The 16,341-nt window shown below is 37.9% G+C and overlaps 1 protein-coding gene across 1 annotated transcript in view; it reads left to right on the top strand.

Annotated features, from left to right (window-relative positions):
* The window catches only part of DCDC1 (doublecortin domain containing 1), a 382,580-nt gene that overhangs the window by 42,720 nt on the left and 323,519 nt on the right, over positions 1-16,341 (top strand). The window contains exon 7 of the mRNA XM_088789501.1: positions 9,974-10,179. Coding sequence (XP_088645627.1) covers positions 9,974-10,179 — 206 coding nt within the window. The remainder of the gene's footprint in view (positions 1-9,973; positions 10,180-16,341) is intronic.

Raw genomic sequence — 16,341 nt, 5'->3', positions numbered from 1 at the left:
ATTTCACCTTGCAAGTTTGTTGCATTTATTCTGGTGATAGAAGGAGGCAGTATTTATTATTATTATTATTTTTATGTTAATAAATATCCTTTTTTATTTTATTTTAACTAAAGTTTATTGGGATGACAATGGTTAGTAAAGTTACATAGGTTTCAGGTGTACAATTCTGTAATACATCATCTATATATCACATTGTGTGTTTACCACACAGAGTCAGTTCTTCCATCACCATATATTTACATTATTATTATTTTTGGCTGGTACATGTTAAGTGGAAAATTACAATGCAAGGATCACCCAGCTTTATTTAATTTTATGAACAAGTATTGGCTTTTTTGAAGTAGACTGAGGTAGGTCCTTATCTTGTTTGAAGTAATGATATTATAATAGACCTTCTAACAGAAGCAGGTTAGAAAGTGCTTTATCTTTTTTCATGATTTGGTTATAAACAAAACCATGAAAATAAAATAGAATTTAGAGTCTTCAAAATAAAATATAAACTATGGTTGGAGCATAACATTCTCTACGTGCTGCAGGAGAGTAAGTGTATGAATAGTCCAGGGAACTTGGCAGTCCCCGAGCCGCTGGAATATGGCCCCAATCCCATCCTCATCCAATGGACTCCTGACTTTCTAGAGAGAAATGCCTGAGGAGAGGAAGACTGGGATAGATCTGATCCTTATTGCTTTGGAACCCATGAGGTGTGGCTAGCAAATTTAAAGGAGGGGATGAGATGATAAGGGGGACACTAGGACCCCTTCTTTTGCGGTTGGGTGTGTGGGGACTGAGAGACTTTGCTTAGAGTACTGTCACAAGGTAGAGAGTCAGGAATTCTCCAAAGCAGAACTCTACGGCTCCTATTGTGAAGATTCACGCACAGGTAGGCATTGTATTTGATCCTCCTCTGTTGAAGCTCCCACTTAGTAAGGATAAGCTTCCATTGCACTCTCAGTGTCCCCTGTTGTAATCAGATTTGTAATTTTTGGTGAAGTAAATGTGTGTGGTGTTCCCTCTATACCAAGTTTTCTTAGGAAAGAAACCGTGGCTGCCTAGTCACCATCATTTTCCAGCACAGTGCCTAGCACTTAATAGATGCTCAATGAATGTTGTTCAATGGATGGATGAAGGACCAAATGAAATAGGTGCCATGGTGAACCATCCGTATCCCAAGTAGGTGGTGATGAGGGGAGAGAAAAGACCTCATTGGAACAGCCCGCTTAGCTGTGAACTGTGAGTGGACCTTTAGAAGGGGTATTAAAAAATTCCCTACCCCAAATTCATATGGAGATTTGTGAATGTTCCCCTTTGGCAGGGGGCCAGAGAAAGCCAGCCCAAGAATAATTACATTGCAGAGAGGCTAATGGTTATGCTAATGATTGTCTGAGACCAGACAATGGTCAGAAGTGGAGTGCTGGGATAAATGATTCTCCCAGGAATCTATAGGTCTGAGATTCTCAGCCTTCTCATATCCTTTCTGGAAAGCCCTTTCTTGCCCATTCTCCTCTCTCCTTAATCTTTTTTTTTTTTTTTTTTTTGGGGTGGTGGTGGTGGTGGCACTCTTCTTCATTGGATACTTCTCTTCGTATTTCTTATAGTTCTTTGCATATAGTAGTTGTTTATTAGCTATTATGGAAAGGAAGGAAGGAAGAGGAGAGCCTGTGACCTTTGGAAAGGGCACTGCTCATTGTACACAGCTGAGGGACCGGGTTGGATTTGCCCTTTTCTAATTCGACCATGGGGGGTGGGTGGGGAGGCTTTTTTCCAATTCCTACAAAGGTACAAGATAGCCTAAGCCCTTGATGGGGGGTGGGGAGGATGATGCTAGGGTTTTGAGATGAGAAGGTTAAGGAAAGAAAGAGATGTGGAAAGCATTTATTAGCTATGGCTAGTATGTTTTCCTAGAAGTTCAAAGTGTTTAGATGGCACTAAATTTCTTGTTTTCATACTCAGCTTACCTCTCTGCCCCACATAGGCTACATCTCCTCATCATTTGATTACCCCTCATTCCATCTACTCCCAGCCTCTGAGATGAACCCTGTTCCTCACCAAGGCTAACACCTACTCAGGTCTTCATCCTCAGGTTCTCTGTGCTGGCATGGAAGAATTGGATTCTGTTTTTCTTCTCACCTTTGGATGTAATTGTGCTTACGCCGGCCATCGGTCCTCAGCCACATTTCGTCACGTGAAGGCTTATGTCCCAAGAGCTGTGATGTACACAGAATCTTCCGGTATTTATTGCTAAAGATGAGGGTTCCCTGGTTCTCTAGCCGGTTCTCACATAGGAGGCCCATGGCCTACACTGAGACATGCTGCTCTAGAGCTGCCCTTATCCTCTGATCCCAATAGCTTTGTTTCAGAGGGAAGTGGATTTTGCCATAATGAAAGGAAAATTTTCCACGTTCTCACCTGTCTGAAAGATGGAATGGCCTGCTTTGGGAGGTATGGGACTTCTCAGTGTCCGATCTGGCTGCTTCACACATTCCTTTCTCCACCTCTGTGTTCAGTATCCTCCCATGGGTCTATCATATGTTGCGTGATTCTGGGCCTTCACCTACATTGCTTCCTCTTCCTGGATTTTGCTCTCTTGTCCACTTCGTGTATCCAAGTCCTCTGTCATGTTCTTCTTCTGGGAGCCTTTCTTGGCCACCCAAGCATAGGTGCTCTACTCTATGCTCCCCCAATACCAAGAACTCTTTGAGGTCCTTTCTGTATAGCGTCTCCAGTAGGGAACATGTGGTAGGTATTCAGTGCATGTTTGTTAAATGAATTATTGAGTAAATGAAATGGGTGGTGAGAGTCAATAATGTTTAAAAGTGTTTTTCAACCCCAAGGTTTTCCAGTTCTGAAGCCAATGCATTGTAATGCAGTAAGCCTATGACTTTTTGCTTTTTCCTACTCTGAGCTGTCCTCCATGATACATATTCTTGTTTACTGAGTAAATGTAATGGGGGAAATGGTAATGAAAAAGCTAATTAATCATGAGTATAAAAATCTAATCTTTCCCCAAAATACAGAGAAAACCTAAGTCAAATTAATATCTACCTAATTAAAATATTACCTAATATCTAACTAATAAAATACTTGTCATGTTCTTATCTGACATGTTTGACAAATACTCTACAAATATTTATTGAGCATCTACAATGTGACAGACACTATTTCAGGTGCTGACTATACAGCAGGGAACAAATACTTACATTGAAAATATATGATCAACTTTTATTATTTTGTTAACCATCCAACAAGCACACTCATTTACAGTGTACCAGATAGTGGAGGTACACAGATGAAAACACATCCTATGCCCTTGCAATGCTCAAAGTCTAACAGGGACACACATAGAAAAAAGCGGAGAAGTTCAAAAAAATGAGGGACACAAAGATGAAGCTGTGAAGCCTGAAGAGGAATAGATCAAAGAAAGCTTCCTGGAAGAGGTGGCACTGAGTTGAGAAGGGAGGGAAATAGCTTAACAAAGAAGGAGGGAAAAAGGCTTGATCAGAGTTTGGAGTTAGAAAAAAGCATGGTATGTGTCAATAGCTTATTTCAGCTCCCTGCACTTCTAAAGAAGAGGTGGTCTCAAACTCCTTACTGCAATGATTCTCAACTGAGGGCAATTTTGACTCCTGGGGAATATTTGGCAATGTGTGGAGACATTTTTGGTTGTTCCAACTGGGAAAGTGCTGCTGGCATCTAGTGGGTAGAGGCCAGGGATGCTGGTAAATATTCCACAGTGTACAGGACAGCCCTGCAACAGAGAATAACATAATGCCAATACTTGCCAAGGTTAACAAACCTTATTCTACTGCATCAGACTATTCTGATTGACCATAGACACAAAGATTTGTAAGCAGAGTCACAGCAGTTTTCATAAGGACATTTTGACCAAAATATAGGCACTAAGGGCAGCTTCTTTTTAGATGGTGCTAAGGTGGGACTATGCTAGAATGTGGGAAAGTGGAATGAAGAAGCATGCACCGTACAGTCATTTTAAATTAGAGGGATTCTTTCATTACTTTTTAGGCACATGAGGGATGGTGTCCTGGTTGAGAAAGTAGGCTCTGGAATAATTCAGCCTGAGTGTTGTCTCTGAGTAACATGATGGATGTCATACAGATCTAATTGCTTAATTCTTCCAGATCTCATTTAGCCATTCTATAAAATGGAGATGACAATATTACCTAATTCCTACAGTTGTAAAAATAAATGGGTTAGTGTATATAAAGCCCTTAACATACTGCTTTCTATATGCTAAGTTCTTGATGAAAATTATGAATATAATAATATCACCAACATTTAGTGTTTCGTATTTATACATGAGTGCTTTATTTGTAGAAATTCCTTTCATCTATACAACAGATAAGGAATTGCTATTATTGCTTCCATTTCTCAGATAAGAAATCTAAGGAAATGAGATTGACTCAATTTTCCAAGTTTATAAAGCTATTAAGAGGTGAAGTTAAGATTCCTATCCAGAGAGTTTGGCCTCCGAGCCTATGCTCTTAACCACTAGTATATTATTAATACATTTCAGTCATCATTAGTATTATTTTATTAGGCTGCTTTACAGGTTATATATAAATCTTTATATAAAGCGTTTCACATATTTCCAGTAGTCTTTCCATGTTTATCAATATCAGCAAAGATCTGGAAAGTAGGAGTACCTTTCCCAAAGCTATATACAATATATATGATAAGTATTTTCAAGTTTGTTTTAATATTTACTTTATTGTGTGGTTTTCCTAGGTCCACCCAAAATTCTTTCAGAAAACCTATTTATAACTTGAGAAATGTGATCTTTTTTAAGTTTAGACTGCATATGTTTGAAGTCAGTAAAGTGTCATTAGATGTTCTCAGGTAATGGAATTAGAAATACATTCCTTTTATTGGAATAAGTTTTATCGGAACAAAATTTAGCTTTGTTAATTCATTTGGCACTTACTGAGTACTGACTCCATGTACCAGATGAGAACTGCGTGTTAAGCCCAGTGTGCATACAGGGATAGCACCGTGGGCTAAGTGCCATGGTAGACGTCTTCACAAAGAGCAGAAAGGAGGGTGTCCACACTGGAAAGCGCTCACTAGGACAGATGACGCCCAAAGGGAGTTTTGAGGAATATGTAAGAATTTGTCTTAAATATACTTTGAGCTCATGCCAGTCTGCTCCACTCCTAGACCTTCACTTGCCAAGAAATTCTCCTTGTCAAGTTGTCGTCTTTTCCTGAAGAAATTCTATGCCATTGTGGTCATCTATGAGCATCAGGGTGGTAGAGCAATCATATGTAAGTTCATACTGGGGAGAAGTAGGCAATAAAGATGGTAAGGATAAAACAAGCAATAAAGTTTACTTTGAACAATTAGTATTTTGGGAAAAACGAAAAAATTAAATTGCTATCAGTTGAACATGTAAATGCACAGCAAGAGTTCATATCTTGTAGCTATCCCACGTGTAGTGAACTTGTTTATACCTTGGAACAAAGTGATAAATGCTGGCTTGATTCCTACCTTCTGAGGGTCTAATATGGAAGCCGAAATAGGATATAGTCTAATAAAACATCTACATAATAATTCCAGATAGTGTATGCTCTTTCCTTAGCACAGTGCCTGACATGTGATAGATTCTCGAACATGATTGAATAAGTGAATGTACTGATGAGTGGTATGGGCTGCAAGTGCTTTAAGGATTCAGTGTAATGGAGGAGAATCAAATACAATTTGGAAGTTCTTACAGATGACAGTAGGCGGAAAGAGAAATGGGCAAGTGGGACCAGCTGGGAATGGAAAGGAATGATGCTTGAAGAAAAGAGCTGAGAGGTTTCCCTTCGTTGACTATGTCTAGGGTCAGGTTCCCTGGAAGCAGAGCTTGAGATGCAGTTCTTTGTGCAAGGGACTTGGTGTGGGAATACTCTCAGGTGAAACCTGGAAGGTGCATAGGGAAGCAGCATATAGTAGAGGAAGAAGAATGACCAAACCCTGTGTTGAGCTGAGGTCTAGCCCCAGTCTGGAGTAGGAAATACACCACCAAGAGTTGCCCCTTCTTGAGGCAAGGGGATTGGCCGTTGTGTCCCCCAGTCAGTCACTGGCTGTGGGCTGTACTCCTAGGTAGGAGGGATGAGATCATCTTCTTACAGGTATTTTCTGGCTGAGTGGCTGGTTCCTTTCAGCCAAGGGCAGTTCTCAGGAAAAGGGTGCATCTGTGAGGTGTTAGCACCTGGGACTCATAGCAACTGGAGTTTGGGTGCACTAGCCTGGTAAAAGGAATCCAGGAGGTGGCGGCACCGCCAGTGTCCTCTATGCTCCACTGTAGTCTGTTCTTCATACAGCGCCCTGCTGAGAGCCTTCCAGTAGCTTCCTAGCACATCCAGAATAAAATCCAAACCCTTTATGCTGGCCTGCACAATCTGGCCCCTTCCTCCCTCTTTGACTTTATCCACATACATTTTCTCTCTATCCAAACTTACTTTATTTTTCCTTCTGAAACATGCCAAGCTCATTCTTGCCTCAGAGACTTTGTGCTTGATTTTCACTCCACCTGGAATGCCCTTCCCCCAGATTTTCATCACTAACTTCTCATCGTGGAGGCCTCTCTACTCAGATATCACCTTTTCAGAGAGGCCTTTCACTGTCCGTTTTACCCCAAGAGGCTATGATCTCTACAAGCTATTCTGTCCTGTTCACAGCTGTCATCTTGGTATATTTATGAGTGGACACCCGCTAAATATCATTGAATGAATAAGCAATTGGCTGAAGAGAAAGTAATAGGAGATAAGGGTTTAAGATCTCCCTGAGATAGCACATAACTTTGAGAGCAGTAGAAACATTGATAGAAATAAGAAATGTGAAGGGTGCATCAACTTGTGTGGAAAGATGTGAAATTTTGTTTTATTTAGATATACGAGTATTGAATTTGTGATAATGGCAGAAAATCTATGGTAGAGACAGAATAGTGTCGTGATTAGAAGCCCAGTTTCCAGAACTAAATTCGTAATTCAGTGTTACCACGTACCAGCTGCAAGATGTTGGGCATGTTGTTTCACTTCTCTGTGCCTCAGTTTCCTCACCTATAAATGAGGCTAATGACATTATAACGTCTACCTCATAAAATTGTTGAGAGGACTACGTGAGTCAATAGCTATAAATCACATGAAACAGCATCTGGCTAATAGTAAGCATGATTTTTAATGGAATTTAATAGAAGAAATAGTCAAAGCCAGGGCTGGGATTATGGGGGGGGGGGGAAGTGAAGTACAAAATCTGGAGGCACTCACTCTGAGGGTTGTGTACTTGCACTACGCTGAGTGTGCATCCTTAGATTTTACATTCCTGGCCCTTCACTTGCCTCTCACTAATCCTGGCCCCATTCGAAGTAATCAAAAGGGAAAATCATTTATTGATAAGATTCTCTAAATCTGGACACCTGTAACACCTCCTCCTTCCGGCCTTGATTTCTTGCCGTTGCTAATTCTCGGGGTTGCCTCACTGTCCTTTGGTTGCTTCTTGGTCTTTTCCATCAGTTACATAACCCATTGCCTGCAGTCTGTCCCCTGTGCTCAAATGCTCTGAGTGGATTCTGTTTTGCTTGTTGGACACTGACTGATGTAATGATTAATATACCCTAATGCTCCGCAATGTGCATAGGATTTCAGGGACCTGGGGGAAGAAGCCAACATTTATGGAGTAAGTTCAGTGTGTTAGGTCCTTTAATATATAAAGTATTTAATCCTCATCAGGTGGTGGAGTGGAGCCCACTAGTTTCTTTGTAGATGAGAAATTGGAGATGCAGGGAATAGCTCATCTAGGGGCACTAAGTAAGAGAGCAGAGATTCACACCTAGTTTGAAGGTTTATAAACTTTCCATTATGCAAAGCATCTGGGGCAGGGTGGTATCCAGGTTGGTGGTAACTCCTATCTATAAGAATTTATTAGCTTTTCTCCCCAACTGAGAGATGTTTTCTTTTTTTATTTTTAGAGAGATACTAACCATTTGTCTTTTCCCTCCTCCTCCTCCTTTTCCTCTTTTATTTATTTATTATGATGAAATACCCATAGCATAAAATTAGTCATTTTAATTTAAACAATTCAATGGTATTTAGTACATTCACAATGTTATACAAGCACCAACTCGACCTAATTCCAAAATATTTCCATCATTCCAGCACTAAACTTCTTACCTATTTAATTTCTTCCCATTCTCCCCTCCATCCAGCCCCTGACAACCATCAGTCTGCATTTTGTTTCTATGAATTACCTATTCTAGATATTTTATATAAAAGGAATTATATGTCACCTTTTAAGTCTGGCTTCTTCCATTTAGTGTGTTTTGAAGTTCATCCACATTGTAACATGTATCAGTCTTTTTGTTGCTGAATAATAATATTCCATTGTATGTATACATGAGAGTTTGTTTATCCGTTCATCCATTGCTGAGTATTTGGTTTACACCTTTTGGCTGTTGTGAATAATGCTGTTATAAACGTATGTACATGTATCTATTTGACTACTTGTTTTCACTTCTTTTGGGCGTTTATGAACTCATTAACTTCTAGCTTGTATTTCTGACTCTAATTCCTATCAATTTTAGATTACAAAATGACAAAATACAGTAACTAATATCTGTAAAAATACTTTTCATCTTCTTGAAGGCTTAATAAGCATATCTGTAGTCTAGTTTAATTTATCCTGCAAGTTTTGCTCATATTTCTGCCTGTGTGTATGCATGTGTGAGTGTGTGTGTGTGAGAGAGAGATAGAGATAGAGATAGAGATAGAGAGAGAGAGAGAGAGAGATTGTGAATAAGAGAGGAAGAGAGATGAAGAGAGAGATTGAGATAGCAAAAGACAAGTATTTTTGGTTTTTTGAACATTTAATGTAGCCATTCTGGGGCTTGAAGATTAGTTACAGCCACTGGCTCATGTTTCATATCAGTAGTAATAGATTTGATGTAAAGTAACATTTCGAAGCCAAAGAGGCTGTGCTGCTTTCAAGGTAAGTTCTCATAGAGGAGTTATTTGAAAATTTGGGCACACACATGCAGCTATTTTCAGTGGTATACAAATACAATTTTAGTTCTCTCATTAGGACAAGTAAAGAACAGATGAGGGAGGGATCATAATTTTGTATTTATGTGAAAAGGAAATATAATATAAAATTGATTGAGTGCACAAATAAATAACTCAGGTGCAAATTATTTATTTACGACGTGAAGCCTCTTAAAATGAAAGGAATCCTGACAGCAACTTAGTATTCAATATAGTACACTTCTATTCTTATCCTTATATTTTCAAAGTCATACATAGTAATTTAGTGTCACTCCCAGTAATATTAGTGGGAGTTTTGAAACTTAAATTCCGGCATACATCTTTGAAGATGTATAAGTAAAAGTAAACTGTTAATGCAAAACTGGTTTTCATTTTTAGTGAAATAGTTTGATTCTCTCACCAATCATGTCCTGGAAGCCACCTTCAGTCTCGTCACAGGAGAAGAATTATGTATAAGGTTACTATTTGGAGGTCATCATCTTTAAAGCAACACAGATAATAAATCATATTAAAGAGAGAAAAAAAGGGGTTTCCCAACCTTAAAGAACATGAAAGTTCAAGGGCCATGTTGTTTTATAATAGGCAGAGGACCTTGGGCCCTTTCTATGGACCCTTTCAGCCCAGGGCATCTGATCCGTGATAGAGACATGCTAAGGTGAATTTTAATTAGGACTAAATTGTGGTATTACTCTTTCATACCCTGAACATCTGTTCCCTTCAGAAATGATGATTTATGCAGGCTATCAGAGCAGACAGCTTGCTACAGCTTATGTCACGGTTAGTGGGAAGCTGGTGGTAGCATTTCAGAAAACCAGCATCTAAATGGAGACTGGCCAGTGTATATGATATAGGTAACAGGGGGAGGGGAAGCATGATGTGTCCATTTTTAATTTTGAAGCCAAATATTGACTTGACTTAAAAAAAAAATTCTCTTCCAGACCATCTGTTGTTAATGAAGAAAGTAACTTGGACAATGAATGGGCTGATGCTTCCTACTGATGTTCAGAGACAGAAAACTAAGCCTGCTCTTTCGATTCGAATGAAGAAACTTACTGAGAAGGCTTCAGTCCGAATTCTGTTCTTTAAGAATGGCGTGGGGCAAGATGGGCACGAAATTGCAGTGGGAAAGGAAACAATGAAAAAGGTACTTTTGTCTTCAATATTGAAGTATAAATCAAATTTCAAAGTTTTTATGGCTTTTCAAATGTGTTTTTTTCCTTCTCAATATCAATGTCATTTAATAAATTGAAATATTAATACAGCTTTATATAGAATACAAAAGTTCATCTGTTTAGAAGTATGCTTATTGTGCTAACAGCATAAAATACTGTAGTAAAGCAACAGTATTTCAGGAAATTATTTGGCTAACGTAGTTGGCCATTCACCTGCTAAAAGTTAGGTTTACGTTTGGGAAAACATTCTAGTTGGTTACAATATTTTATAAGATATTTAGATCGAAGCCAATCTAACCTAGCTTCAAAACTCAAATCTCCACTTTTTGACTTAGAATAGTAATAAAACCTAGAAGCACCACTCTTTCTCAAAAGAATAAGTCTGAAATAACTGAGATTCAGTTTGAAGCATCCACGTACATGTTTTAAAGCAAATCTAATAGGCTTAAGAAAAATCGTGTAACAATCCAGCAAACTTTAAAAAACAAATAGTAAAGTATTACTTGATATATAAGTACAAGTTTTTTTAAAAGGTGCTATCCCTTCCAGATCATCTTTTATATTAAAAAATTTGGAGGAACTAATGGGAATTTGAAAAAAAACCTTTTTTTACAAATAAGGTTTTTTTTAACCAGTCTTAAAGCAGCCTGATAATAACAGTAATAATGATAATAACTGACATTTATTAAATAAATATTAGAGAATAAAACATAACTAAACTGTCTAAGTTTTAATTCCGACATCATCATTCACTATCTATGAGACCTTAGACAACTTACCTTCTCTGACCCTCGATTTATTCATCTAAAAAATGGGGATAACAGGGGCTGGCCCGGTGGCTCAGGCGGTTAGAGCTCCGTGCTCCTAACTCCGAAGGCTGCCGGTTCGATTCCCACATGGGCCAGTGGGCTCTCAATCACAAGGTTGACAGTTCAATTCCTCGAGTCCCGCAAGGGATGGTGGGCTCTGCCCCCTGCAACTAAGATTGAACACGGCACCTTGAGCTGAGCTGCCGCTGAGCTCCCAGATGGCTCAGTTGGTTGGAGCTTGTCCTCTCAACCACAAGGTTGCCGGTTCGACTCCCGCAAGGGATGGTGGGCTGTGCCCCCTGCAATTAGCAACGGCAACTGGACCTGGAGCTGAGCTGCGCCCTCCACAACTAAGACTGAAAGAACAACAACTTGAAGCTGAACAGAACCCTCCACAACTAAGATTGAAAGGACAACAATTTGACCATTGTTCCCCAATAAAGTCCTGTTCCCCTAAAAAAAAAAATAAAAAAAAATGGGGATAACAATAGTGTCTACCTCATAGAATTGATGTGAGATTCAGTGTCATATTACGCATGGAGTATAATGCCTCGCACCCAGAAAATTCCCAATAAATATTTGCCATTCTTATCTTTAGGACTTATAAATACATATCTAGTAGAATTTTTTTTTTTTTTACTAAAGGGAAATATTTATTAAGAAATCAAGACAGGTGTAAATCATTTTGTTATACCAGATTATTTTCAAAATAATTATTGCCTGAAACAGGTAACTAACGCACTAGGTATTGGAAATTTTTATCAAAATGTCCTTTTTCCTCATCTACTTATTTTTGTGGTTGTTTTATAACCACAGCTGGATAAGCACATTTACTGAGAAGCTGGCAAACCAGGTTTTATTTCCTTCTTATCTGCAGATTTGGATTATGAGTAAAGCAAGGGATAATATACACACCAGAGTGAATTGCTAAGGCAAGTTATAACATCTTCCTGGAGATTTTGAAAAATAGAGAAGATGGACATATCTCTTGGATTGTTAAAATGCAGTCATTTTTGGAGATAGAAGCTAGATTAGATAACCTCTCGAGTTCACTTCAGTTCAGGCTCTAATTCTATGCCTTGGTGGTAAAATTGGGGTAATAGTCACTCTTACAGATTACATGTTCTTAGATGAAAGGTTGAGTGTAAATAAAAATGTCACTGCTAGTTTGCCTTTTGACTATAGAGAGCAATTTATTTAAAACTGGATCAAGGAATTCTTTAGCTTTTTTTTTCTTCTTGCATTTTGTAGAAGTTAAAGAATTTTTACAATTTATAAAACTCAGGATATGGTTCAGTAATAACTGTGATTGTAAATATTTTTCTAATTATCACTTTTAAAAATGAATTAAAGGAGAGGAGGCAACATAATATTGGTCTTGGGTGTCAATAGAACCTTTTGGAGGAGAAAAATAGGGCTAGCTAATTATTATTATTTTAAGCGTTTACTTATTTTAAGTGTGTTTTTCAAGGACCCATCAACTCCAAGTCAAGTTGTTGTTTCAATCTAGTTGTGGAGGGTGCAGCTCACAGTGGCCCATGTGGGGATCGAACCCGTAACCTTGTTAAGAGCACTGAGCTGTAACCAACTGAGCTAACCGGCCTCCCCCCTAGCTAATTATTTTGTAAATAAAAATTTAAATTTTGAAAGCTTTGTTGATAATCGCAGGATAATGCCCTACTTATAGATTTAATACCAAATCAGTGATAGGAATAAAAAGGTGGCATATTCATAGGAGAAACACAAATTATTTTCTCTTTTATGATAACACATTAGGAATGTTGAGACAAATACCTATTTTTGTTTTTAGAGAATTTTTATAAGAGTTTATTTGAGCTGAACTTACGGTATATGTTGGGGAGCAAGATCTCAAATTCTCCCTCTAATAGCTATTTTAGATAAAATTTAAAACAGTAATTTAGACTACTTAAAAATTTTATGTTGCTAAGTAATACAAATCTGAAGTAGAGTGTAAAGGACTGTAATATGGTGAGGGTTATTGCAGTGGGATAAGGGGAGAATTATTGAAGATGGTTGGTAAAATAAGGTAATTAAAGCATAAAAGTCCTCTCTGAACTCAGAACGGAGCCAAAGGGAAATGACTGTATTTCAATCATAAGTGCAAAATCAAAAAGAAATCCATTTATTTTGGGAGGTTAAGTAATTAAGAAGTTTGAAACGATGGCCAAAGTGATATAATTCTTTACTAAACTCTGGCATACCAGAACTATGGGCCATTCCTTTGAAACTTGAATCAGATGGTTTTAGAATTACTCAGTTTGGTTTTAGTAGTCACCATAACACCTGCCACTGTGGGGTACAGAATAAACACGTATATCCATGGGTTGAAGAAGGTATTGAGGAAAATTTGTGGGCACAGATATAAAGTAAATAGAAAATGAAAATGTCTGCCCTAGAAACAATAACTTTTTAAAGTTAGCATTGTGGTGGATAAATTTTATTTTCACTCAATTATCTCTTAGAGTCATTGTCAGAGACATGGTATTAAACCGTGGGGATTTTTATATTATCCAGGACACCATCTCTTTTATGAGAAATCTTTATTTTTCTTCTCAGCAGTTAATAATATTTATTTGGTTTTTGCTTGGTTTTCTCTGTACTATCACAAATGACATGTGATTTCAATGGTGAAGAAAATACTGAGAAACATAATGAAATGAGTGAAAAAATGAAAAAGACCCCTGTCCTCTCGTTCCAATTCGAACTTGCTCTAATTTATAAAAAGATTCAACTTGTTCCTATGACCTCTGTCCTGGGATCTCCCTTCACTATCAAACTGGCGTTATCTTTCTCTCTCTCCTCTATTGGATCCTTTTCTCTTAGTTCCTTAGTCTTCCTCTATCTTCATTTATTCTATTGTGCACGTATATTCCAGTGGCTTTGTGAGAAAAAGAACATGGGAGATTTTTTAAGATTTTGCAAAATGTTTCTTTCCTCTAAATATTAAAGACATCGTCCATTGCTTCTTGCTTCCAGTGTTGCTGTTGAGAAGTCTGGTACCATTCTGATTCCTCACCTTTTGCAGGTGATCTGCTCTTCATTTTCCCTTTCTGAAAACATATAGAATCATCTCTTTGTTCCTGGAGTTCAAAAGTTTTTCCAAGATGTTCTAGATACTCAGGTTGTCTTTTCAGTCAGCAAAGTCTCCTACTTCTCTTATGAGAAATTTCGTCCAATTATTTCTTCGACAATTCTTCTTTTTCTGTTCTAATTTCATGGAACTCCCACTTTGATACCTTGGATCTGCTGAACTGAACTTCTAATTTTCTTATCTGGGAGATTTCCTTATCTTTACCTTCAATCCAATTAATTTTTCACTTCTGCTTGCTGGGGTCTCTCTGTTTCTCTAAGTACTTGGTTGTTTATTTGGTTTTGGTCTTTCCTGTTACTGGCTTTTCATAGTGATGAGTTAATCCTATTTAAAAGTGAAGAGCTAAAAGCTGATTGAAAAGTTCTTGAGCACAGGTGTGTCTTATTGAGAGCTGGCTTCCATGGGAGCTGGTGGGGGCGCTAATTGTCCCCCTCTTTAGATCTTTTCTTTGGGGCTGATCAGTTTCAGCAGATAGAATCTGCCAATTGGAGAGTTAGTAGCCAAGCGGAAAAGGAGGCTAAAGTACTTACAGTATTTAGATTTTCATTCAATTCCCCTCTTTTCAGTAAGATATACTTCCTCACTTTCACATCTGCTTGGCGCCTCCGATTCCAGAGTTCTGGTTTAGCCTCTCCAGAGAACAAATCTGTCTTTCTTTATGATAGCAAAAGTGTAGTTTCCTTGAATGCTTGGTGTTGGAGAAGGGTTCTGTGGTTTAACTGCTTTTTATTAAAATATTCAACTTGTTTTCAGCCCCATTATTTAGAGGTAACTAACTGATGGCTCAAATTTGTGAGCCTTTCTGGGGGCTCTGAAAACCAAAGCAAGTTTATATCTGCTTGCTTAAGTTTCAACAGGTCTGGTCTGTTAAATGTTTACCACTTAATTATCTTTCCTCTGGCTTCCAGAATTTTTGTTACTGGTGTCTCCTTTCTGATTTATTCTCTCTCTCTCTCTCTCTCTCTCTCTCTCTCTCTCTCTCTCTCTCTCTCTCTCTCTCTCTCCCCCTCAAATGCCAAATGTCAACCATTTATTTCACTTTGATAAAGAGGATTTTTTAAGATAAAAAGATAATTCTAATATCTTCTTCCTACTTCATTGGGTTGTTTTGCTCAGTGTCTTGGGGTACGTACACCCCACTTCAGAAAACATAGTTTCAAGCTACTTGAATGAGAACACAATACTCCCTTTTGTCACCTGCAGGCATCATATACTTATTGCAGGCCAAGGGTCTGCATTGTTTCTCAAAGTAAGGTCCACAGGACACTTGCATTAGTATCTTGTGGGTTATGTGGCCCCACTCCAAGCCTATTGGATTAAGAATCTCCTGAGTGTGAGGCCTGGGAATTTGAATTTCAATAAACATCTCCAGACCTCATCCTGCTAAAGTTTGAGAACTCTTGTTTTGGGTGTTCTGAAAACTTCAAACTTACTAATTCATGGGAATCTTCATAGACTTCTTGTTTGTTCTCCTTTACTTCTTATGTGGTTTTAAGAGAAAGAAAATAAGCTGTGTGACAGAGAAAACAGATTATAAGAAATTAGATCACTGGTTTGTAGATTAGAACTAGTGCAGGGAGTTCAGAAATCAGGAAGAGGAAAAAGTCTACAAATTATCAGGACGGGAGTAGCAACTCTGACTTAGGAAAAATAAATATTCCCTTAATATTGTATGTAAACATATTTCATTTTAATAACTTCCCTGCTATTACTGAAAAACCGCGTAAGTATTGAGGGAATTCCTCAAATGTATGACTGTCAAGGTATAAATAAATAATAAACTTTTTCAGATAACCTTTAAACCAGAGGAAAATCTAGGCTTGTATGATGTTTACTGTTTGTTAATTTAAAAAACAACTCAATAAATCTAAACAAACAAAAAAACTTCAAGGAAATTTTCAAGTTTAAGGAAGTCCCAATTCAATTGAAAAAACATACCACATAATATCATGATCGTGGAATGATCACACACAAATCAGTAACTATAACAACAGAGATTTTCCCATTAGTAGGGGTAAAAGAATTTAGAGAACATTTTAAAAGATTCAAAAGGGAGCAACTGGAGTAACAAAATTTGATTAAAGATGCGCAACATGGATTCCGACAGGGGAGGTCACGCATAATTAGTATGTCGGAAGTTCTTTAAAGAGCTTTATATGATGATTGAGGAAAAGCCCATTGATACTATCATTATTTTAAAAAATTAGCCTACT

The sequence above is a fragment of the Rhinolophus sinicus genome, chromosome 14, assembly GCF_057876585.1.
Source record: "Rhinolophus sinicus isolate RSI-liver-muscle chromosome 14, RSI-T2T, whole genome shotgun sequence".
Taxonomy (NCBI): domain Eukaryota; kingdom Metazoa; phylum Chordata; class Mammalia; order Chiroptera; family Rhinolophidae; genus Rhinolophus; species Rhinolophus sinicus.
This window is presented reverse-complemented; position numbering and strand designations above follow the sequence as displayed.